Source organism: Panthera onca, chromosome D1, assembly GCF_046562875.1.
Source record: "Panthera onca isolate mPanOnc1 chromosome D1, mPanOnc1 haplotype 2, whole genome shotgun sequence".
Lineage (NCBI taxonomy): Eukaryota > Metazoa > Chordata > Mammalia > Carnivora > Felidae > Panthera > Panthera onca.
This window is the reverse complement of record NC_138348.1, coordinates 928,897-951,354: the sequence shown is the minus strand read 5'-3', so window position 1 is coordinate 951,354 and position 22,458 is coordinate 928,897. Positions and strand designations below refer to the sequence as shown.

The following is a 22,458-nucleotide window of genomic DNA, read 5'->3' as shown; positions in this document are numbered from 1 at the left end:
TGCTCAGCGTTTATTTGCAAGATCGGGGCGGAGTGAGCAGAGGGAGCTCCGACGCCCCCACCCCTGCCCGGGGCCCTCCTGTCGGCCATGGTAACCCCACGCCTGGGTCCAGACATGGGCCTGCCTGACACCGCTCCCTGGAGGCTGCCGGCCTGGCCTTGCCTGGACGGGCCTCAGCCTGAATTCTGCTGCAGGAGGTAGCCAGCAGGAATCTGTTCCCCGGGGCTTTGAGGAGCAGCGGGGGGCAGGAGGGGGGCACGCCGGCCCACAGTGCAGAGAGCAGCATGGCAGCTGATGCGCACTTTGCTATGGGGCACACCTCTGACACCAAGAAGGGGGCGAGTCCGGACGGAGCAGGCGCTTGTGTCTCAAATGAGGGGTCGGCCCTGATGGCCAAGCAGGTGGCCAAGACGTGCTGAAGGGGCTCCGAGGGCGAGGCCCCCTCCTGGAGCCCCCCTCGGGCAGGCCGTCATGGCACCATCACCTCCAGGGCGCAGGTGTTGCGAGGGCACGGGTGGAGGGTGTGTTCGGAGTCCTGCAGCAGGCTGGCCCGGCTATCCGCGGTTGGGTAGTGAGTGTTCTGGCTCCGGAGGGGGAGGGAGGGAGCTTGTGGGATGGGGTCAGAATGGCAACAGCCAGTGGTGGACCCCTAGATCAAGAAGATGGGGGTGCTGTCCTCGGGAGCCTCGGGAGCAGGGACGCAGGACGGAGCACAGCTGCACTCGTCCACGTGGGTGTAGGTGTGCTGGACCGCTGTCCCATCGGGACACTGCATGGTCACCACCTCCTCGTGAAGCCTCGTCTCCTGGCAGCAGGTGCACTGACGCTGCATGGCCTGGGCCTCCATGGAGAACCTGCAGATTTGAGTGCCCACCCTCAGGACCCGCCTCGTCCAGCCCCAGCCACCCAGCTCTTGCTTTCTCTGGGGCCTGGAGACGATGGCTTCTGCCCACTCACGGGCAGCCCTGAGCTTGTCCTCGGAGCACTGGGGGCTTCTCTGACCTGACCTGGGACAGTGCTCAGGGTCACCGAGCTCTGACCTTCTCTGGTCAGGCCCCCTCCCTTCTTGGAACCAGCTCATCAAACTAGCTGATGGGGACAAGACCCTCCTCCCTCCAGGAACCACCCCCCCACCCCACCCCCCCCACCCCACCCCCCCCCACCCCCCCCCACCCCGGGTCTTGAGCCAACGTTACATCCTTCCTTCTGCTCTCCCGGCCTACTTGCTCCACCTGGCAGAAGCCAGGGAGGTCTGGGGCGGGGAGGGGGCCCTTGGGAGGGGAGCCGGCCTCGCTCACTTGGACACTCCTGGGCATGAGCCCTCGCAGAAGGTGACGTTGACCGGGGCCTGGGTGGCGCAGCCCTGGTGTCTCAGGACCGTCCTGTTGACCCGGACTTGACAGGAGTCTGGGCGGAGGGAGGAAGGGCGGTGGAGGTGCGGGAAGGGCTCTCCCCTGACCTGGGGCCGCTCCTCCCACCCTCGGGAGCCCCGCGCTCGGGGTGGGGTCCTGGGGCTAGAGGCAGCTTGGGGCAGAAATCATTGCATAGAGACTGGGAGGGGCTGGAGGGTGCGGACAGGTAGGCGGGCCTCAGCTTACCCACTTCCTCACAGGAGTAGCAGCAGCCAGTTTTCCTGAGGATGCCCTGCAAGGGTGGGGGAGACAGAGCGGGAGGTGGGGGGCTGGGGGCTGGGCAGGAACTCCCAGGAGTAGGAGCGCGGGCGGGGCCTCTGGGGCCGAGCGTGGGCGGGCTTCCCGGGGGTGGGGCGTGGCCTCCTAGGTGGGGAGTGGGGAATCGGGTGGGCGTGGCCCTGGTTGGGGGCGTGGCCTCCGGGGACGGGCGTGGGCGGGGCCCTTGGGAGGGATCTCCAGGACGCGGGCGGCCCCGGGACACACACCTTGCAGCTGGACGGGTCCGGGCAGGGCGGCGGCCTCGGGGTGAGCACGTGGAGCCCGTTCTTGGCGTCGCAGCGGTACTCCGTGCAGTTGTCCACGAGGCTGCTGACCCAGGTCTCGTTGGGCTGCAGAAATGCGATGGGGAGGGTGGAGGCCCCCAGGGGAATGAATTATCTGGTGGGCTGAGCAGGGCTGAAGGGAAGTCTCCCCTGGCGGGGGGGGGGGGGGGCGGGGGGGCAGAGACCGAACCCCCTCTTACCTGGACCAGCCGGCCGTCCGGCGTGAGACACGCTGTCTGCACGCACTCCCCACAGCACTGTCCGTCCACCTTCTGGTACTGGAAGCCCTGAGGGACAGGGATGGTTACATCCTCACCCCCAGCCCTCCTGAACCCCATCCATACCCTAAGGGCCCAGCGACCTCCTTAGCAACCTGCCCAGGGCTGCCACCAGGCAGGCACTGCCGGCGTCTGCCCAGGAGGGCGTACCTGGGGGCAGGTGGTGCTGCAGTTGTCCTCCTTACACCGCACCGTTGGGTGCTGGGTGTCCACGGACAGGCAGGTGCATGTGTGGCAGGGAGTGACCGCTGGGAAGGTTGCACCGATCTACAGTGGTTGGGGTGAGGGGAGGCAACATTGAGGGCACCGGTAGGGGCACAGGACCCGGGGCCAAGACCCTTCCTTGCTGCTGGCTGGGCGGCAGGAAGGGAAGGCCTACAGAAAGTGGTTTCTTTGTTCTTCAAATAGAATTCTGCATGTACCCCCTGGCTGAGCACAGACCGGGGCAGAGGCAGGGAAGGCAGGCAGGCTGGAGGGGGCTGGGAGGGCATGGTCCTACCCCAGCCCTCTTGCTGTGATGAGGCTCCTGGGAGACCCTGAACCTAAGCTCTCAGAGGCAGGCATCCAGCCCATGGCCCTCCCAGGCCCTCGGCAGACAGCGCCGCCCCTGTGTCCCCCTCCTTCATGTCTCCACTAGGCTCTACAGGACCCAGAGCCCCATGCTTATCTGCTCTCAAGCAGGAGGCTGCAGGCAGGGCTGGGCCTGTCCAGATGAGGGGTGGAGGTCCCCTAGCCGAGGTGCGGAGCCCAGGGCCCCACCCACTGCCCCCTGGCGCAGCAGAGCCCTTACCCCATAGGCGGTGCCATTGTAGGTGCACAGCTTAGGTCCTGGAAGGAAAGGGAGGGCTGAGCACCTGCCCAGGTGTTAGGGGGAAAGTGCTCACCCTCTGCCTCCCGAGCCCCACCCCAGAGAATCCCCAGCACAGCTCACGGCAGCTGAAGGTGGGGCAGCAGTCGCCCTCCTCCTGGGTGGCCACCAGCTCCTCTCCCGGCACACATTTGGGTGGGCTCTGGGGGCAGGTGGTCGTGTTGCAGACTGTGGGAGAGTCGGGGCGCTGTCAGGGGCACCCCTGCAGCTCCCCTTTTCTGGCTGTGCCAGCTCACAGTCTAGGGGAGTTTCTTGCAACAGTCATATTTTTTTCCTGGGGGTTGAATCTTCTAAGTTCCTGCTGGGTCCCCTCGCTGTACCCAGCCACACCAGAAGCCACCAGCCTCATTTTAGGTAGAAAAATGAAGCACCAAGAGGCCCACCAACTGGTCCACCAACTGGCCCCCTCCTCGGCCCTCCTCACCCTGTGGCCAATGGGGGCACGGGGCTCACCGCACAGCGTCTCCAGGCAGCACGGCTTGTCAGCCACAGGCCTGGTCACAGTCACCAGGCCTGCCCGGCTGCACTGCAGGGGCCGGTCCTGGGCTTCGCACAGCACGGGCGTGCACCGCACGGACAGGGAGCCCTCGTGACACAAGCAGTCCTGGCAGTTGCTGACCCACCGCTCCCCGGGCTGGAAGAGACCAGTCAGGGTCCCTGGAGACTCCCAGACGGTGCCCTGGCTCTTGGGCTGCAGCCCTCGGTGTGGTCATGCCAGCCTTTGGCCTCCCGCTCAAGCTGCTGTCTCTGCAGCAGCCCGGGTGACGGATGTGTCGCACACCGGGGGGGCACCCCACGCCAGCCCCCCACAGGGCTGCCCGGGCAGAGCAGGGTGCCCTGAGATGGGGCTTTCCCTCCCATTGCTCAGGCGAGGGGGCAGGTAGCTGGGGGGCAGAATACTCACAGATTTGGGAAACCCGTCTGGTCCCACACAGCCTGCAAGGAGAGAAGGAAGGGGAAGATCACTGGGGGTGCTGGGTTCCAGACCCAGTGGGCAGAGACCACAGGCCCTGGGACATGTCCTTGCGGGCCTGGCTGCCCCCACCCCCAGCAGAGGCCTCTTCTTCCCGCTGGGGACACAATTCCCTGGGGAACTCGGTGTCACGGCCATACTGCGCCCTCTGTGGAGTGAGCACCCAGGAGGGACGGTCCTGGACTGGCGTCTTGCCACCCCAGAGCTCCCCCTGCAGCCCTGTAGCTCAGGTCAGGGCAGCCACGGCGGGTGCTTACCGCACTCGCGCACGCAGACGTTTGTGTGCGTGTTGAAGAGGGTGTGTCCATCCGGGCAGAAGCAGCCTTCCGCCAGCCCCTTGCCCACCTCGCTCTGGTGCCTGCAAGGAGAGGAGGGCATTTCTAGGACCCTTGATCCACATGAGTGCAGTCCTAGGGGCGAGGGCCGAGGGCAGGGTGGGCTACTGGGGTTGGCCAGCTGCCCGGGGCCACTCGGGAGCGAAGGCTCAGAGATCGGGGTGGGGGAAGGGAGCCCCAGGCCCTTTGGTGCCCCTGGACCTCGCAGGCAGGCTTTACCTGGAGTCGCAGGACGCAGGCTGTGCGGGGCCACACGGCTGGTACACCTTGCCGGACGGACAGGTGAAATCTGGGGACAGAGACAGGTGTCAGGTGGGCCAAGGAGGCCAGAGCCCCCAGGGGCCGCCCCGACTCACTGCACAGCCCGCCGGTGGCGTTGCGCCAGCTGCTGCACACGCCCTGGGCACGGCAGAGTGCTGCGTAGGCCTCCAGGCTCTCGCAGGGCGCCTGGCGGTCGGCTCGGCAGCCATCACTGACGCAGGAGCTGAAGAACGGGCCCGGCGGGATGAGGCCGTGGCACTCTGCGAAGACCCTGTGGGCAGGGGCGGTCAGAGGCCGGGGCAGAGAGTAGGTCCCTGTCCCAGGACCACCAAACCCAGAGGAGAGACTCACGGGCTCAGCAACAGCTCGCAGAGAGGTGCTGGGGGGCATGGGGAGGAGGTGGGCGTGGCGGGTACCGGGGGCTGGGGGGTGGGTGCCCCGCAGTCCTCCCTGCTGCTCTCTTGGACCAGCCAGGTATGGGCCATGTCTTGGCAGGTGGGGGCGGTGGTGCCGTCTGGCCGGCGGCAGTCGTCTGTCTGGCTGTTGGTGCAGGTGCCTGGGGAGGCGGGGCAGCAGGGTCACGGTCTTGTCCTTGCCCCTCTCCCCACCTGTGCTGAGGCGGCTGTGGCCCCCACTCACCGCACTGGCCCTCCGTGTTGTGGCTGAAGTGGGTGTAGGGCAGCCGGACCTGGAAGACGTGTCCGTCGAAGCTGACGCTGACATTAAGGGCAGGAATGTCCATGCCCATCGTGGTGGTGCCTGTCACGGACACACTCACGCCGTTCTTTGCAAAGCCCGGGCTCACTTGCTTTCGGTCAAACAATATCTGAGGACATATGGGGGGTGGGGGTGGGGGATCCATGATCGGGTGGTGGGGCAGCAGGGCCTGCCTTGGAGGCTCTCCCTCCCGGGTGCTGGGGCCCCAAGTCCTTGGGGGAGTCCCAGCTGGCTGCGTTCGGGCCCCCGGGGCGTCATGGCACGCCCTTTGCCCTTCCAGAGGCCCCTCCGGGGGCTGACCTCCAGGCCTGCAGGCCTTCCCCGGTGATGCAGGGCAGGGCCACTCACCAGGGGCTCCTCCTGCCCGTTGGCGCCGGTGCTGGTGGTGAGGATGACCTCCGTGGACTTATAGCGGGCGCTGAGGGCGCGGGGACACTGGGCAGTGGCTGAGGTGGCCCCACAGTAGTAGTTGTGCATGTAGATGCTGAGGTTCCCGTGGCGTGGGCGGATCTCCCGCATGAGCACGTGGGTGCAGTTGTCCACGAAGGAGTAGGAGGTGCCGTCAAAGGTGTTGTAGTGAGAGTTACCCCAGCCGCTGCACAAGCCTGCGGGACATGGGCAGTCCCCTCACCCCAAAAGTGCCACCTGGGGGAGCCACTCAACTGCCCTGGGCCTTGGCTGCCTCTTTTTTAAATTTTTTTTTAATGTTTATTATTGACAGACAGAGAGAGACAGAACCTGAGCAGGGGAGGGGCAGAGAGAGGGGGAGACCCAGAATCCGAAGCAGGCTCCAGGCTCTGAGATGTTCAGCACAGAGCCCGACGCGGGGCTCGAACTCACAAACCGCGAGATCATGACCTGAGCCGAAGTCGGACACTCAACCGACTGAGCCCCGCAGGTGCCCCTCGGCTGCCTTTTTTATAAAATGGGCGAGTAGGCTGGATGGTGGCCCTGAAGGATAAGGACATGTCCCCAGAGCCTGAGAATGGACCCTTGTTTGGGGAAAGGGTCTTCATGTCAGTGATTACGTTAAGGATCTAGAGGATACCGTCCCGGATTACCAGGGTCGCTCTAGCCCGGTGATAAGTGTCCTTGTAAAGAAAGGAGTGGCCACAGGAAGGCCGAGTCACGGCTGGAGGCCCGTGGCCACAAGCCTAGGGATGCCTGGAGCCCCCAAGGCCGACAAGGCAGGAAGGGCCCTCCCTGCAGCCTCAGGCATTCCTGGTGTTGTGACCCAGCGTGCGGTCCTCACTTCTCCCGGAACCTGCCGTCCAGGTGTCCAGGGCCCAGGCCGGAAGTGCTCCCAGACGGCAGCTCCGTGAAAGACGCCCAGAAACCCCGGGGACAACGGCGCGGCTGCTGCTCCCGTGTGCACACCCACCCCCGTTCGGGAGCCCCTTCTATGTGGGGGGGGGCTCCCTGCACACCCCCCGGCCCCACCCAGCTTACACTCGCACTCAAAACGGAAGTCACACGGCTCGCTCCCCTGCCACACTCTGACTGGCCGATGCCCGTTCACGCAGCTCACACTGGCCGCTGACTTCCGCTCCAGAAGCACCATGCGGTTGTTGCCTTCACACCGGGCCACCGTGCAGTCCGGCAGGGTCCAGGACTCGTTCACCTGGGAGACAGCGGGGACGGTGCTCACCGGCTGGGGGCCACGAGACCTGCCACGTGGCCCTGCCACGGCCTCAGGTCCCTCGTTGTCCTGGGCCGGCCCCAATCCTTGGCGCCTTCCTCCGGCGCTACCCGTGGAGGGGTGAGCGGGGGCCGCCCACAGCCCCAAGCAGGGCAGGGCTCAGCCCCCAGTTGGTTGCCCAACCCCAGGCACACAGCAAAGAAAGGAAGCACAGGCAGGAAGCGCACCTGTCGGGGAGGGACAAGGAGGTCGCAGGGAGGAGCTGCGGGGGAGGGGGACAGGGGCGCCGAGGATGCCGGGGGCGAGGAGGTGGGGCAGGTGCCCTGGAAGCGGTCAATGTCGCAGCGTTGGTTGCAGATGGCAGAGAAGTGGCAGCCCGCACCGTCCGTCTTGTTGTAGACCACATCCCCTGTAGAGGAGAAAATCACCAAGGGGATCACGCCAAGTTTAGCTCAGGAGAAGGGGGGGCTTGGGCGGCACCACCCGAGTCCCAGGAGGCACACGGAGGGGCCCCCGAGACCCAGGCTCTGAGGCCCTGGGTGGACAGTTGGAAGGAACCAGGGGCCTCCTCACTCACCGGGAGAGAAGAGCTGCCCGTAAGCCCGGCAGAAGCAGCCGGTGGTGAAGTGCATGCTGCTGGATGCTGGGGGCCTCGGGGTGGTGACCACGGAGGTGGACGAGGTCCACACCGGGACAGGCAGGGATGTGGAGGCAGCCGCGGAGGGGCCCGGGGCGGTGCTCAGCGGGGAGCTGGCGGCCTCGGTCGTGGGGGGCGGTAGGGAGGCCCTGGTGCTGGACGTGGCCCCGGCGGTGCTGGGCACGGTGCCCGGGAGGCCGGGCGGGGTCTCGGTGCGCCACGTCGGGGACGCACTGACCCGGGTGCTGGGCGGGGAGCGGGAGACAGTGGTGGGCGTGGTGGTGGGCATCGCCGAGGTACGGGAGGTCGACGGGGAGGGGGCCGCGGTGGTGGCGGGGGTGGCGGCGCAGTGGCTGTAGTCCTCACAGCAGAGCAGTCGCGCGTGGAAGTTGTGGCAGTAGGGCAGGGGCCCCGGCTGCTCGCGGTTGCGGCACACCAGCCCAAAGCTCACGTTGCACTGGACCACCTGCCCCACCTCCTCCAGGGGCGCATCGGGCACCTTCTCTGATCGGCACTCGATGTCCCGGGGCCGGTCACAGAAGACGTGCCCGGCCAAGCGCCAGACCTCGAAGGTCTCGAAGTCCCCGCCGTCGGGGCCCGGTATGGGGTAGTCCTCGTCGAACCAGTCTGTCCACGCGCACCGTGGCCTGCAGCCCGGGGAGGACGAGGGGACCAGCGTGTGCCTGGTGGAGCTGGGCCGCGAGGCTGTGGAGAGCGGTGTGGTCCTGGAGGTGGGCCTGCTGGGCCGGGACCAGGGGGTGGTCCGCCCACTGGAGGTCACCACAGGGACCGTGGTGGGTGCGTGGGCTGAGGTGGGCTTTCTGGTCGTCGTGGGGATGCCCGGAGAGGAGGAGGGGCTGGGGCTGGAGACCCTCTCTGTGATCCTGGCAGAGGGAGGAAGCGTCTGGCCGGTGGCCACAGAGAGTCTCTGGGTGGTCTGGGGGGAGGAGGGACCTGGCTGGGAGGTGGGGACAGTGACCCTCCGGGTGGTTCCAGAAGAAGGGGGAAGGGTCTGGGTGGTCCTGGGGGAGGAAGGACCTGGCTGGGAGGTGGGGACAGAGACCCTCTGGGTGGTCCTTTGGGAGGAAGGAAGGATCTGGGTGGTCCCAGAGGAAACAGAAAGGCTCTGGGTGGTCCCAGGGGAAGTAAAAAGGGTCTGGGTGGTCCCAGGGGAAGAAGGAATTGTCTGCGTGGTCCCAGGGGAAGGAGGAAGGGTCTGGGTGGTCCCAGAGGAAGAAGGAAGGGTCTGGGTGGTCCCAGGGGAGGTAAAAAGGGTGTGGGTGGTCCCAGGGGAAGAAGGAAGGGTCTGGGTGGTCCCAGGGGAGGTAAAAAGGGTATGGGTGGTCCCAGGGGAAGAAGGAAGGGTCTGAGTCGTCCCAGAGAAAGGAGGAGGGGTCTGGGTGGTCCCAGGGGAGGTAAAAAGGGTGTGGGTGGTCCCAGGGGAAGAAGGAAGGGTCTGGGTGGTCCCAGGGGAGGTAAAAAGGGTGTGGGTGGTCCCAGGGGAAGAAGGAAGGGTCTGAGTCATCCCAGAGAAAGGAGGAGGGGTCTGGGTGGTCCCAGGGGAAGTAAAAAGGGTGTGGGTGGTCCCACGGGAAGAAGGAAGGGTCTGGGTGGTCCCAGAGGAAGAAGGAAGAGTCTGGGTGGTCCCAGGGGAGGTAAAAAGGGTGTGGGTGGTCCCAGGGGAAGAAGGAAGGGTCTGAGTCGTCCCAGAGAAAGGAGGAGGGGTCTGGGTGGTCTCAGGGGAAGAAAAAAGGGTCTGGGTGGTCCCAGGGGAAGAAGGAATTGTCTGCGTGGTCCCAGGGGAAGGAGGAAGGGTCTGGGTGGTCCCAGAGGAAGAAGGAAGGGTCTGGGTGGTCCCAGGGGAGGTAAAAAGGGTGTGGGTGGTCCCAGGGGAAGAAGGAAGGGTCTGAGTCATCCCAGAGAAAGGAGGAGGGGTCTGGGTGGTCCCAGGGGAAGTAAAAAGGGTCTGGGTGGTCCCACGGGAAGAAGGAAGGGTCTGGGTGGTCCCAGGGGAGGTAAAAAGGGTGTGGGTGGTCCCAGGGGAAGAAGGAAGGGTCTGGGTGGTCCCAGGGGAGGTAAAAAGGGTATGGGTGGTCCCAGGGGAAGAAGGAAGGGTCTGAGTCGTCCCAGAGAAAGGAGGAGGGGTCTGGGTGGTCTCAGGGGAAGAAAAAAGGGTCTGGGTGGTCCCAGGGGAAGAAGGAAGGGTGTGGGTGGTCCCAGGGGAAGTAAAAAGGGTGTGGGTGGTCCCAGGGGAAGAAGGAAGGGTCTGGGTGGTCCCAGGGGAGGTAAAAAGGGTGTGGGTGGTCCCAGGGGAAGAAGGAAGGGCCTGGGTGGTCCCAGAGAAAGGAGGAACGGTCTGGGTGGTGGGCACAGTGACCCTCCGGGTGGTGGTAGGGGAAGAGGGGTGCGTGGCCCTCGTCTGCGGTCCAGGAACCTGCGATGACCTTTGTCCTGTGCTGCTGCTGCTGCTGCTGCTGCTGGTGGGCTCGGGGACCGCAGAGCTGGCACAGTGGCTGTAGTCCTCACAGCAGAGCACGCGGATGTGGTAGTTGAGGCAAGTCTGGCCTCCTCTCTGCCGGTTGTTCCTGCAGATGAGTCCGTAGTTGACGTCACATCGTAGCACCTGGCCCAGCTGCTCCAAGGGCACGTCCGGGAAGAGGACGGCCTGGCACTCGATGGCCTCGGGATCCGCGCAGAGCTGGCCGCCCGTGTCCTGGATGTGGTAGTAGGTCTCAATGTCGCCCCCGAAGCGGCCGGGCAGGGGCTGGTCACTGTCCAGCCAGCCCGTCCAGCGGCAGGCGGGCTGGCACGGGGAGGTGGCCGCGGTGTGGCCCGTGCTGGGCGCTGTAGGACTGGGGGTCGTTGGGGACCGGGCGGTGGTACTGGCAGCCAGTGTGGGGGTCGGACCCGGGCTGGTGGCCCGGGGGGTCATCGTAGTGGTGGCCAGGGTGCTGGGACAGTGGCTGTAGTCGTCACAGCAGAGCACGCGGATGTGGTAGTTGAGGCACATCTTGAACCGGCCAACCTGGTCACGATTGTGGCACACCAGACCCTCGTCCAGCCTGCACTGCACCACCTGGCCCAGCTCCTGCAGGGGCACATCGGGCAGCGGCTCGGCCCGACACTCCAGGTCCAGGGGCCGCTTGCAGATGGCTTTGCCGGCCGCCCGGATGTTGGCATACGTCTCAAAGTCCCCACCAGAGGCCCCTGGCACCGGATAGCTCTCGTCTAGCCAGTCCGTCCAGGCACAGCGAGGCTCGCAGGCCGTGGACCCGACTGCTGGTGACGTGGCCGTGGAGGGGCCCGGGGCGGTGCTCAGCGGGGAGCTGGTGGCCTCGGTCGTGAGGGGCGGTAAGGAGGCCCTGGTGCTGGACGTGGCCCCGGCGGTGCTGGGCACGGTGCCGGGGAGGCCGGGCGAGGTCTCGGTGCCCCACGTCGGGGATGCACTGACCCGGGTGCTGGGCGGGGAGCGGGAGACAGTGGTGGGCATCGCCGAGGTACGGGAGGTCTCCTGGGATGGGGAGGGGGCCGCGGTGGTGGTGGCGCAGTGGCTGTAGTCCTCACAGCAGAGCAGTCGCGCGTGGAAGTTGTGGCAGTAGGACAGGGGCCCCGGCTGCTCGCGGTTGCGGCACACCAGCCCAAAGCTCACGTTGCACTGGACCACCTGCCCCACCTCCTCCAGGGGCACATCGGGCACCTTCTCTGATCGACACTCGATGTCCCGGGGCCGGTCACAGAAGACGTGCCCGGCCAAGCGCCAGACCTCGAAGGTCTCGAAGTCCCCGCCGTCGGGGCCCGGTATGGGGTAGTCCTCGTCGAACCAGTCTGTCCACGAGCACCGTGGCCTGCAGCCCGGGGAGGACGAGGGGACCAGCGTGTGCCTGGTGGAGCCGGGCCGCGAGGCTGTGGAGAGCGGTGTGGTCCTGGAGGTGGGCCTGCTGGGCCGGGACCAGGGGGCGGTCCGCCCACTGGAGGTCACCACAGGGACCGTGGTGGGTGCGTGGGCTGAGGTGGGCTTGCTGGTCGTCGTGGGGATGCCCGGAGAGGAGGAGGGGCTGGGGCTGGAGACCCTCTCTGTGATCCTGGCAGAGGGAGGAAGCGTCTGGCCGGTGGCCACAGAGAGTCTCTGGGTGGTCTGGGGGGAGGAGGGACCTGGCTGGGAGGTGGGGACAGTGACCCTCCGGGTGGTCCCAGAGGAAGGGGGAAGGGTCTGGGTGGTCCTGGGGGAGGAAGGACCTGTCTGAGAGGTGGGGACAGTGATCCTCCGGGTGGTTCCAGAAGAAGGAGGGGCCTGGGTGGTCCTGGGGGAAGAAGGAAGGATCTGGGTCGTCCCAGAAGAAGGAGGAAGGGTCTGGGTGGTCCGAGGGGAGGAGGGACCTGGCTGGGAGGTGGGGACAGAGACCCTCTGGGTGGTCCTTTGGGAGGAAGGAAGGATCTGGGTGGTCCCAGAGGAAACAGAAAGGCTCTGGGTGGTCCCAGGGGAAGTAAAAAGGGTCTGGGTGGTCCCAGGGGAAGAAGGAATTGTCTGCGTGGTCCCAGGGGAAGGAGGAAGGGTCTGGGTGGTCCCAGAGGAAGAAGGAAGGGTCTGGGTGGTCCCAGGGGAGGTAAAAAGGGTGTGGGTGGTCCCAGGGGAAGAAGGAAGGGTCTGAGTCATCCCAGAGAAAGGAGGAGGGGTCTGGGTGGTCCCAGGGGAAGTAAAAAGGGTCTGGGTGGTCCCACGGGAAGAAGGAAGGGTCTGGGTGGTCCCAGGGGAGGTAAAAAGGGTGTGGGTGGTCCCAGGGGAAGAAGGAAGGGTCTGGGTGGTCCCAGGGGAGGTAAAAAGGGTATGGGTGGTCCCAGGGGAAGAAGGAAGGGTCTGAGTCGTCCCAGAGAAAGGAGGAGGGGTCTGGGTGGTCTCAGGGGAAGAAAAAAGGGTCTGGGTGGTCCCAGGGGAAGAAGGAAGGGTGTGGGTGGTCCCAGGGGAAGTAAAAAGGGTGTGGGTGGTCCCAGGGGAAGAAGGAAGGGTCTGGGTGGTCCCAGGGGAGGTAAAAAGGGTGTGGGTGGTCCCAGGGGAAGAAGGAAGGGCCTGGGTGGTCCCAGAGAAAGGAGGAACGGTCTGGGTGGTGGGCACAGTGACCCTCCGGGTGGTGGTAGGGGAAGAGGGGTGCTTGGCCCTCGTCTGCGGTCCAGGAACCTGCGATGACCTTTGTCCTGTGCTGCTGCTGCTGCTGCTGCTGCTGGTGGGCTCGGGGACCGCAGAGCTGGCACAGTGGCTGTAGTCCTCACAGCAGAGCACGCGGATGTGGTAGTTGAGGCAAGTCTGGCCTCCTCTCTGCCAGTTGTTCCTGCAGATGAGTCCGTAGTTGACGTCACATCGTAGCACCTGGCCCAGCTGCTCCAAGGGCACGTCCGGGAAGAGGACGGCCTGGCACTCGATGGCCTCGGGATCCGCGCAGAGCTGGCCGCCCGTGTCCTGGATGTGGTAGTAGGTCTCAATGTCGCCCCCGAAGCGGCCGGGCAGGGGCTGGTCACTGTCCAGCCAGCCCGTCCAGCGGCAGGCGGGCTGGCACGGGGAGGTGGCCGCGGTGTGGCCCGTGCTGGGCGCTGTAGGACTGGGGGTCGTTGGGGACCGGGCGGTGGTACTGGCAGCCAGTGTGGGGGTCGGACCCGGGCTGGTGGCCCGGGGGGTCATCGTAGTGGTGGCCAGGGTGCTGGGACAGTGGCTGTAGTCGTCACAGCAGAGCACGCGGATGTGGTAGTTGAGGCACATCTTGAACCGGCCAACCTGGTCACGATTGTGGCACACCAGACCCTCGTCCAGCCTGCACTGCACCACCTGGCCCAGCTCCTGCAGGGGCACATCGGGCAGCGGCTCGGCCCGACACTCCAGGTCCAGGGGCCGCTTGCAGATGGCTTTGCCGGCCGCCCGGATGTTGGCATACGTCTCAAAGTCCCCACCAGAGGCCCCTGGCACCGGATAGCTCTCGTCTAGCCAGTCCGTCCAGGCACAGCGAGGCTCGCAGGCCGTGGACCCGACTGCTGGTGACGTGGCCGTGGAGGGGCCCGGGGCGGTGCTCAGCGGGGAGCTGGTGGCCTCGGTCGTGAGGGGCGGTAAGGAGGCCCTGGTGCTGGACGTGGCCCCGGCGGTGCTGGGCACGGTGCCGGGGAGGCCGGGCGAGGTCTCGGTGCCCCACGTCGGGGATGCACTGACCCGGGTGCTGGGCGGGGAGCGGGAGACAGTGGTGGGCATCGCCGAGGTACGGGAGGTCTCCTGGGATGGGGAGGGGGCCGCGGTGGTGGTGGCGCAGTGGCTGTAGTCCTCACAGCAGAGCAGTCGCGCGTGGAAGTTGTGGCAGTAGGACAGGGGCCCCGGCTGCTCGCGGTTGCGGCACACCAGCCCAAAGCTCACGTTGCACTGGACCACCTGCCCCACGTCCTCCAGGGGCACATCGGGCACCTTCTCTGATCGACACTCGATGTCCCGGGGCCGGTCACAGAAGACGTGCCCGGCCAAGCGCCAGACCTCGAAGGTCTCGAAGTCCCCGCCGTCGGGGCCCGGTATGGGGTAGTCCTCGTCGAACCAGTCTGTCCACGAGCACCGTGGCCTGCAGCCCGGGGAGGACGAGGGGACCAGCGTGTGCCTGGTGGAGCCGGGCCGCGAGGCTGTGGAGAGCGGTGTGGTCCTGGAGGTGGGCCTGCTGGGCCGGGACCAGGGGGTGGTCCGCCCACTGGAGGTCACCACAGAGACCGTGGTGGGTGCGTGGGCTGAGGTGGGCTTGCTGGTCGTCGTGGGGATGCCCGGAGAGGAGGAGGGGCTGGGGCTGGAGACCCTCTCTGTGATCCTGGCAGAGGGAGGAAGCGTCTGGCCGGTGGCCACAGAGAGTCTCTGGGTGGTCTGGGGGGAGGAGGGACCTGGCTGGGAGGTGGGGACAGTGACCCTCCGGGTGGTCCCAGAAGAAGGGGGAAGGGTCTGGGTGGTCCTGGGGGAGGAAGGACCTGTCTGGGAGGTGGGGACAGTGACCCTCCAGGTGGTTCCAGTAGAAGGAGGGGTCTGGGTGGTCCTGAGGGAAGAAGGAAGGATCTGGGTGGTCCCAGACAAAGGAGGAAGGGTCTGGGTGGTCCAAGGGGAGGAGGGACCTGGCTGGGAGGTGGGGACAGAGACCCTCTGGGTGGTCTCTTGGGAGGAAGGAAGGATCTGGGTAGTCCCAGAGGAAACAGAAAGGCTCTGGGTGGTCCCAGGGGAAGAAGGAAGGGTCTGGGTGATCCCAGAGGAAGGAGGAGGGGTCTGGGTGGTCCCAGAGGAAGGAGGAAGGGTTTTGGTGGTCCCAGGGGAAGAAGGAAGTGTCTGGGTGGTCCCAGAGGAAGGAGGAAGGGTTTTGGTGGTCCCAGGGGAAGAAGGAAGTGTCTGGGTGGTCCCAGAGGAAGGAGGAAGGGTTTTGGTGGTGCCAGGGGAAGACGGAAGCATCTGGGTGGTCCCAGAGGAAGGCGGAGGGGTCTGGGTGGTCCCAGAGGAAGGAGGAAGGGTTTTGGTGGTCCCAGAGGAAGGAGGAAGGGTCTGGGTGGTGGGGACAGTGACCCTCTGGGTGGTGGCAGGGGAGGAGGGGTGCGTGGCCGTCGTCTGTGGCCCAGGAACTTGCGATGACATTTGTCCTGTGCTGCTGCTGCTGGTGGTGGGCTCAGGGACCGCAGAGCTGGCACAGTGGCTGTAGTCCTCACAGCAGAGCAATCGCACGTGGAAGTTGTGGCAGTAGGGCAGGGGCCCCGGCTGCTCGCGGTTGCGGCACACCAGCCCAAAGCTCACGTTGCACTGGACCACCTGCCCCACCTCCTCCAGGGGCACATCGGGCACCTTCTCTGATCGGCACTCGATGTCCCAGGGCCGGTCACAGAAGACGTGCCCGGCCAAGCGCCAGACCTCGAAGGTCTCGAAGTCCCCGCCGTCAGGGCCCGGTATGGGGTAGTCCTCGTCGAACCAGTCTGTCCACGCGCACCGTGGCCTGCAGCCCGGGGAGGACGAGGGGACCAGCGTGTGCCTGGTGGAGCCGGGCCGCGAGGCTGTGGAGAGCGGTGTGGTCCTGGAGGTGGGCCTGCTGGGCCGGGACCAGGGGGTGGTCCGCCCACTGGAGGTCACCACAGGGACCGTGGTGGGTGCGTGGGCTGAGGTGGGCTTGCTGGTCGTCGTGGGGATGCCTGGAGAGGAAGAGGGGCTGGGGCTGGAGACCCTCTCTGTGATCCTGGCAGAGGGAGGAAGCGTCTGGCTGGTGGCCACAGAGAGTCTCTGGGTGGTCTGGGGGGAGGAGGGACCTGGCTGGGAGGTGGGGACAGTGACCCTCCGGGTGGTCCCAGAGGAAGGGGGAAGGGTCTGGGTGGTCCTGGGGGAGGAAGGACCTGTCTGGGAGGTGGGGACAGTGACCCTCCGGGTGGTTCCAGAAGAAGAAGGGGTCTGTGTGGTCCTGGGGGAAGAAGGAAGGATCTGGGTGGTCCCAGACAAAGGAGGAAGGGTCTGGGTGGTCCTGGGGGAGGAAGGAACTGTCTGGGAGGTGGGGACAGTGACCCTCCAGGTAGTCCCAGAAGAAGGAGGGGTCTGGGTGGTCCTGGGGGAAGAAGGAAGGATCTGGGTGGTCCCAGACAAAGGAGGAAGGGTCTGGGTGGTCCCGGGGGAGGAAGGACCTGTCTGGGAGGTGGGGACAGTGACCATCGGGGTGTTCCTGGGGGAAGAGGTCTGGGACCGGGTTACTGCTGTGGTGGAGGCCCCTGGTCCCCGTGACGTCACAGCCCCAGCGGCAGTGCTGCTGGTGCTGGGAGCCGCGGAGCTGGGGCAGTGGGGGGAGGGCTGGCAGCAGAGCGCCCGGACGTTATAGTTGAAGCACATGTTGAACTGGCCCTTCTGGTCCGCGTTCCTACAGACCAGCCCTGTCTGCAGGCTGCAGCTGATCACCTGCCCGATCTGGTCGATGCTGACCTCGGGGTAGCTCTCTGCCCGGCACTGTACGTCCTTGGGCTCCCGGCACAGCTTGCCCCCGGCGGCCCTGATGTTGTCGAAGGTCTCCATGTCCCCGCCCTCCACCCCTGAGGTCGGGAAGTCCACGTCAAACCAGTCTGTCCACTCGCACTGGGGCTGACAGCCCGTCGTGCCCTGGCCGGTGGTGGGCCCGGTTCCCGGGGTTCCCGGCGACGTCTTTGTCGTTGGCGTGGCCGTCTCTGCGGACCGTGGGCTGATGGTGCCGGTGCCGGTTGCGCCCGCTGCTCTTGTGACGGTGGGAGCCGCGTGGGTTGGGGTCGTCCCTGACGCCGGGGTGGATCCCGTCGAGGGGCGCCACGGGGTCCCCCGCGGGCTCGTCCGAGGCCACGGCCCGGCGGTGGTGGCGGACCCTGCGCAGTGGTCGCGGCTGCAGCAGAGCACACGGACCCTGTAGTTGTAGCACATCTTGAACAGGCCCGCCTGCTCCTCGTTCCTGCACACCAGGCCGAAGCTGGGGTCGCAGTGCACGCGCTGGCCCAGCTCCGCGGGTCTCCTGCCGGGGAAGATCTCGGCCTGGCACTCGATGTCCTCCGGCTGCTCGCACACGGCCCCTCCCGCCCTCCTGATCTTGTCATACGACTCAACGTCCCCCCCGGCCTCCTCGGACTTGGGGTAGTCCTCATCGAACCACTCTGTCCACCGACACCGGGGCTGACAGGCGGTGGTGGCCGAGGCCGAGGAGCTGCTTAGTGTCCGGGTCCCTGTCGTGGTTGTGGCCCCCGTGGACTGGACGGTGGGGGCCCCCGTGGACTGGACGGTGGGGGCCCGCGTGGACTGGACGGTGGGGGCCCGCGTGGACTGGACGGTGGGGACCCCCGTGGACTGGACGGTGGGGGCCGCCGTGGACTGGAAGGTGGGGGCCCCCGTGGACTGGAAGGTGGGGACCCCCGTGGACTGGACGGTGGGGGCCTCCGTGGACTGGACGGTGGGGGCCGCCGTGGACTGGAAGGTGGGGGCCAGCGTGGACTGGATGGTGGGGGCCCCCGTGGACTGGAAGGTGGGGACCCCCGTGGACTGGATGGTGGGGGCCTCCGTGGACTGGACGGTGGGGGCCGCCGTGGACTGGAAGGTGGGGCCAGACAGGGAGCTGACTGGTGGCTGCTGGGTGGTGGCACCAGGGGAGGTGCCACAGGGCACGTGGTCACAGCAGAGGACTTGCACCTCGTAGTTATAGCATAGCTGGTGGCTCTGCTCACCGTTGAGGCAAGTCAGCCCCCGGGCCACGTCACACTCCACTTTCTGGCCCAGAAGCTGCAGCGGGATGTGGGGGAATTTCTGTGCCCGGCACTCAATGGCCACTGGGGCTGGGCAGACCTCATGGCCCCTCTGCCTCAGGTTCGCAAACGTCTCAAAGTCTCCACCTGCCAGGCCAGGCTCTGGATGGCTGCTGTCATGCCAGCCGGACCAATAGCACACTTCTCGCACACACACGGTGGAGGAGGTGGGGACTGAGCCTGTGGGCGGGAGGCAGGAACGTCGTCAGCCTCCTCTGCACGCCCGCCAGCCGTGCCCAGGAGGAGAGGTGACCCAGGCCGTCCCTCACGCCCAGGACGCCTGCGCTGACCTGCCGCTTGTGTTCCCTCTCCACCCAGACTGTTGCCCAGACTCCGGGGTTTGGGAGAGGGAGGCAGGACCGGCAGGGTGTCCTCCAGGCTTACCTGTTGTGGAGAGGGGTGTCACGGTGGTGGTGAAGGTGAAGGGTGTCGTGGACGGGGTTCCGGGACATTCCACGGCCCTCCGAATGACGGTCCCATTGCTTCCACAGATGGCGATCAAACAGGCACCGAGCCCGTCGGTCGTGTTGTAGATGACGTCCTCGAAATGGTAGGTCCTGCCCTCGTAGGTGCAGGTGCAGGCTGGCAGACAGGGTAGGCGCAGGGCTGACTTGGAGACCCCAGCCCCCAGGCCCTAGCCCCGCGTGGCACCCCTCGCCCTTACCTTCGAGGCTGTGCGTGCACCGGAGGCCGCCGGCCGTGCATTCACTAGGGAGGGGAGAGGAGAGAGCTGAGGGCCAGCCGCACCGGGCCGGCAGCCCCCCGCCCCGGCTCCCCGGCCCACTCACCAGCTCTGGCAGTTCTCTGCCGTGGGGACCCTCGCGCCCACGTCGTGGTAGTTCCCGTCCTCATCGTAGCAGCCGCACTGGGCCACGCACTTCATCTGGTCCTCGTTGAAGAACGGCTCGCTGGGCGGGCACTTTGGGTAGCAGCCTGGGCAGGGGCGGGGCGGGCAGGAGACTCACCCTCGTGGCCAGGTGGTGGCTGCTGCCCCGGGGCGGCCAGCCCGCCACCCACGCACGACCCTGCCCTCACCTTCCAGGCCCGGCAGGTCGGTCAGGCAGCGGCCGCTCGGGTTCCGGCAGGTCCTCATGCAGGGCGCGCCGCACGGCTGGTAGTGCCACTCGCACTGGCCCTCGCGGTTGTAGTAGTCGCAGAACAAGGCTGCAGGTGAGGGGGCCGACTCAGCGGGCCGGCTCCGGCCAGAGCGAGCCACCAGCGGCCCCAGGCGGGGCGCCGCCCTGGCAACGACGGCCTCCAGGGCCACCCGGCGGCCGGCCGGGCTCCCCCCGCACCCCGACCTTCGACCAAGCCCCGTCCCTCCCCTGTGCCTCCCGCATGGGGCCTCGGGGGGTGTGGGCCCCAAATGCCCGTGACCGGACGCAGCCCCGGGTCCCCTGGCTCCTCGGGGGTGCCGCCTGTCAGGGTGGGGGACTCCGGCCGGGGCGGCTGCCCACTACGCTCCCCTCCGGCCAGGTTCTAGGCGGGCGGGGTGGGGGAGCAGGGCCCTACTGACCCCTCTGGGTTCCGGAACATTCTCCCGTCTGTCCATCGGTGACACCCCTCCCCATTTCACGTTCCTTTCCGACACCCGCCGCCCCCCTCCGCGGGCGACCAGCCTTAACCGCGCAGCGTGTCGCTCCCTGGGGTGGGGGCCCGCCCTGCCCCGACGCCACATCCCGTGAACTCACGGCAGATGTCCGGGGTCCGCCAGGACACGCACACGCCCACGTCGCGGCAGGCCTGGGCGTAAGCAGCCACGGCCGTGCAGAGACACTCACAGTCGCCCCCGGAGTCACAGGCACACGTGTCGCCCACGCAGGCCTCATAGTACTTGGTGGAGTCGACCTGGGGCAGAGGGTGGTAGGTCTGCTCAACAGGCAGTCAGGGGACAACCAGCCCTACCCCGGCAGAGGGACCATCTGCTCTTGGCATCCCACATCTGCAGTCTGAGACCCGTGACTCCCACCCACCTGGGCACCTTCACCCGCGCCCCGGCCAGCCTGCCCCTCTGTGCCCCTCACCCCTCACCTCTGCTCACATCACACTTAACCACAGACAGCCCTCCCCGTAGCTGTGTCGTGACCCTGCCTGTCTCCTCGGGGTGAGGGGGCGGGCCCCCAACCACACTCCTCCCTTGAGCAGCAGAGCCCAGAGGGAACCCAAGACACGTTTGCCACCAGACCGTTTCCTCCTAAGCGGCCTGCAAGTCACGTCCTGGATCGTGAGACCGTGCTCGTGAGTGACGAGAACTCGAGTTCTCATTAAAGTCACAGGAAGGACTTTGGGGAAGAGTCTCCAAGACCGACCCCAGTCGTCAGTACTGGTGAAGCCCGGCAGGCCAGGGAATGTGGGTAGGACAGGGAGGTGACACCGGGGGTCTGTATGGCTCACAACCCTGCTTCTAGGGGAATGGGCCTGAGGGGTCAAGGAAAGCTGTGGGATGCTCTGGGTCGGGACCCCTGGGCAGGGCTTGGGGCACACCGTTTGGACCTCCCACCTGGTGTGCACCCACATCAAGACCGAGCTCAGAGGCCCAGGCCAGACCCAGCCCTGACCAGGAGGGAAGGAGGCAGCCCGACCCTCCAGCCCCCGAGGCCAGAGCGCCCACTTCGCACAGCCCACCTGAGCGTGGCAGGCGGCGAAGGTGGCGCTGTTGAGGACGCTGCACTGCTTCTGGGCCCAGGACTTGCGGTGCGGGTTGGCGGTGCAGGCGTCCCTGGGGGCCGGGGCGTCGGCGCAGGACGGGGAGAATTTCCAGCTGTTGCCAAACTCCAGGGCGTTGCCCACCACGGACTGGCTCCGCGTGGTGAAGTCATTGACGGCGTTGTCGTCAAAGTTCCCGCACAGCCCGCAGACCCGGCCCTGCACACGGAGGGGGGTGGGGGGGGGGGGCAGGCAGCATGGGTGTTGGGGCTGCAGGGGGCAGCCCGAGGGAGCGGCGCATAGCCCAGGGGTGACTGCCTGACGGCTGGTGTCCCCAGGGAGTGCCCGGGGAACCTGCAGGCGGATGGGGTGCACAGTGGGTCCTATGGCAAGCGGGCAGGTGGGCAGCCAGATGAACAGGTGGGCAGGTGGGCAAGCAGGCCCGGTGGGCGTGGGGGGACCAGAGAGCAGAGAATGGCTTTCTAACCAGGACTCTGTCAGTCGGTCCCTTGGGTCCCAACACCTGCCTTTTCAGAAGTTGGCATTGTGAGTGGACTGGCCCCAGCCCTCCGTGGATTGTCAGCGGCCAGACAGTCCATTCTGGGCCAGATCTGTCCCTGCCAGAGGGGGTCCCCAGCCCGCCCACTCTCACCTTGTAGCCCTGCTGTAGTCGGATGAACACGCTGGTCTTTCGGTCCCAGGACACCACCACGCCGCTGCGGGTCTCGACAGTCAGGTAGACGCCCGTGTACCGGACCTTGTACGGCAGGTCTCCGCCCGGCCCCCTCTGCACCACCTTGTGGGTGCTCTCATGCAGGATCAGCTCATAGTTCTGCAGAGGGGCACACGGAGGTGGTGGCAGCCGGGACGGAGGGGCCAGCCCGGGGGCCACAGGTACTCAGGGGCCCTCGGCACAGGGCTGGTGGGCTCCTGACTGTCAGCAAACACCAGGCGAGAGGCCAAGCCGACTGGGCTGGGAGGCGGCTTAGAAAGCCAGGGCCACAGTAAGCAGGGGTGCACGGGTCCCAGAGGGAGTCTGCAGGACTGGCCACCCTAACTCGCTGGCCTCTGAGTGAGGCGACCCTGCTCATGCTCTTACCACCCTGTGGGGGAGACGTCCCCCGCCAGCAGTGCGCCTCTCTGCCAGGTGAACTCTGACCTCCCTCTGCTGGAACTGGGCACCCTGATGTGGTGGGCTGAACGCAGGCCCCCAAAAAGGTGTGTCCACATCCTGACCCCTGAAGCCCGTGAATGTGACCTTATTTGGAAGGAGGGTCTTTGCAGGTGTCAGCGACGGATGAGCTCATCTGGGACTTAGGGCGAGCCTCAGTCCAACCACAGGTGTCCGTGTGGGAGAAGAGAGGGGCAGACAGGTGGGGGAGGGGCGGTGGAGCCCAGGAGCTGGGGGGGGGGGGGCGGTGTGGTCTCGGCCCTGGGACACCTGCATGGCAGAGTCCTGGCGTCACAACCAAGAGAATGAATTTCTCTGGTTTCGGGTCCGGGCTGTGGTCATTTGTTCAGGTTGCCCCAGGACCGTCAGCTGGAGGGCAGAGGGAGGGAGAAGGTTCCTGGGGGCTCTCACCTCCAGGAAGAGCTTGATGGCCTTAGAGCAGGTGACACCCGTGGTCCCACAGGGGACATTTTCGGTGACGACGCGGAAAGTCCCATTTGTGGTGCCGGTGCCATTGCCCCCACAGTAGTCCTGGGACAGGGAGGGGTCAGGCTGCGGGAGCAGGCCGGGCGAGGGGGCGGGGCGAAGAGGGCGGGGGACGGGGACGAAGAGGACAGAGGACGGGGGGGGGGGGGGGGGGGGACGGGGCGATGGGCCGGGATGAGGCGGCGGGGGTGGGGCGAGGTTGACGGGGCGAGAGGCGG

At 66.7% G+C, this 22,458-nt stretch overlaps 1 protein-coding gene across 1 annotated transcript in view; it reads right to left on the bottom strand.

Moving 5' to 3' along the window:
* Positions 1–22,458, bottom strand: part of MUC5B (mucin 5B, oligomeric mucus/gel-forming) — a 34,214-nt gene continuing 11,756 nt past the window's right edge. The window contains exons 23-51 of the mRNA XM_081790412.1: positions 22,166–22,285; positions 21,236–21,415; positions 20,563–20,802; positions 19,629–19,785; positions 18,973–19,101; positions 18,726–18,870; positions 18,602–18,645; positions 18,322–18,519; positions 12,590–18,117; positions 9,851–12,517; positions 7,603–9,208; positions 7,253–7,434; positions 6,836–7,007; positions 5,735–5,991; positions 5,309–5,495; positions 5,021–5,225; positions 4,765–4,940; positions 4,628–4,697; positions 4,331–4,431; positions 4,005–4,036; positions 3,554–3,734; positions 3,164–3,268; positions 3,023–3,060; positions 2,383–2,499; positions 2,155–2,241; positions 1,898–2,020; positions 1,599–1,644; positions 1,299–1,407; positions 1–854 (exon numbers count right to left, since the gene is read on the bottom strand). Coding sequence (XP_081646538.1) covers positions 650–854; positions 1,299–1,407; positions 1,599–1,644; positions 1,898–2,020; positions 2,155–2,241; positions 2,383–2,499; positions 3,023–3,060; positions 3,164–3,268; positions 3,554–3,734; positions 4,005–4,036; positions 4,331–4,431; positions 4,628–4,697; positions 4,765–4,940; positions 5,021–5,225; positions 5,309–5,495; positions 5,735–5,991; positions 6,836–7,007; positions 7,253–7,434; positions 7,603–9,208; positions 9,851–12,517; positions 12,590–18,117; positions 18,322–18,519; positions 18,602–18,645; positions 18,726–18,870; positions 18,973–19,101; positions 19,629–19,785; positions 20,563–20,802; positions 21,236–21,415; positions 22,166–22,285 — 13,407 coding nt within the window. The 3' untranslated portion in view covers positions 1–649. The remainder of the gene's footprint in view (positions 855–1,298; positions 1,408–1,598; positions 1,645–1,897; positions 2,021–2,154; positions 2,242–2,382; positions 2,500–3,022; positions 3,061–3,163; positions 3,269–3,553; positions 3,735–4,004; positions 4,037–4,330; positions 4,432–4,627; positions 4,698–4,764; positions 4,941–5,020; positions 5,226–5,308; positions 5,496–5,734; positions 5,992–6,835; positions 7,008–7,252; positions 7,435–7,602; positions 9,209–9,850; positions 12,518–12,589; positions 18,118–18,321; positions 18,520–18,601; positions 18,646–18,725; positions 18,871–18,972; positions 19,102–19,628; positions 19,786–20,562; positions 20,803–21,235; positions 21,416–22,165; positions 22,286–22,458) is intronic.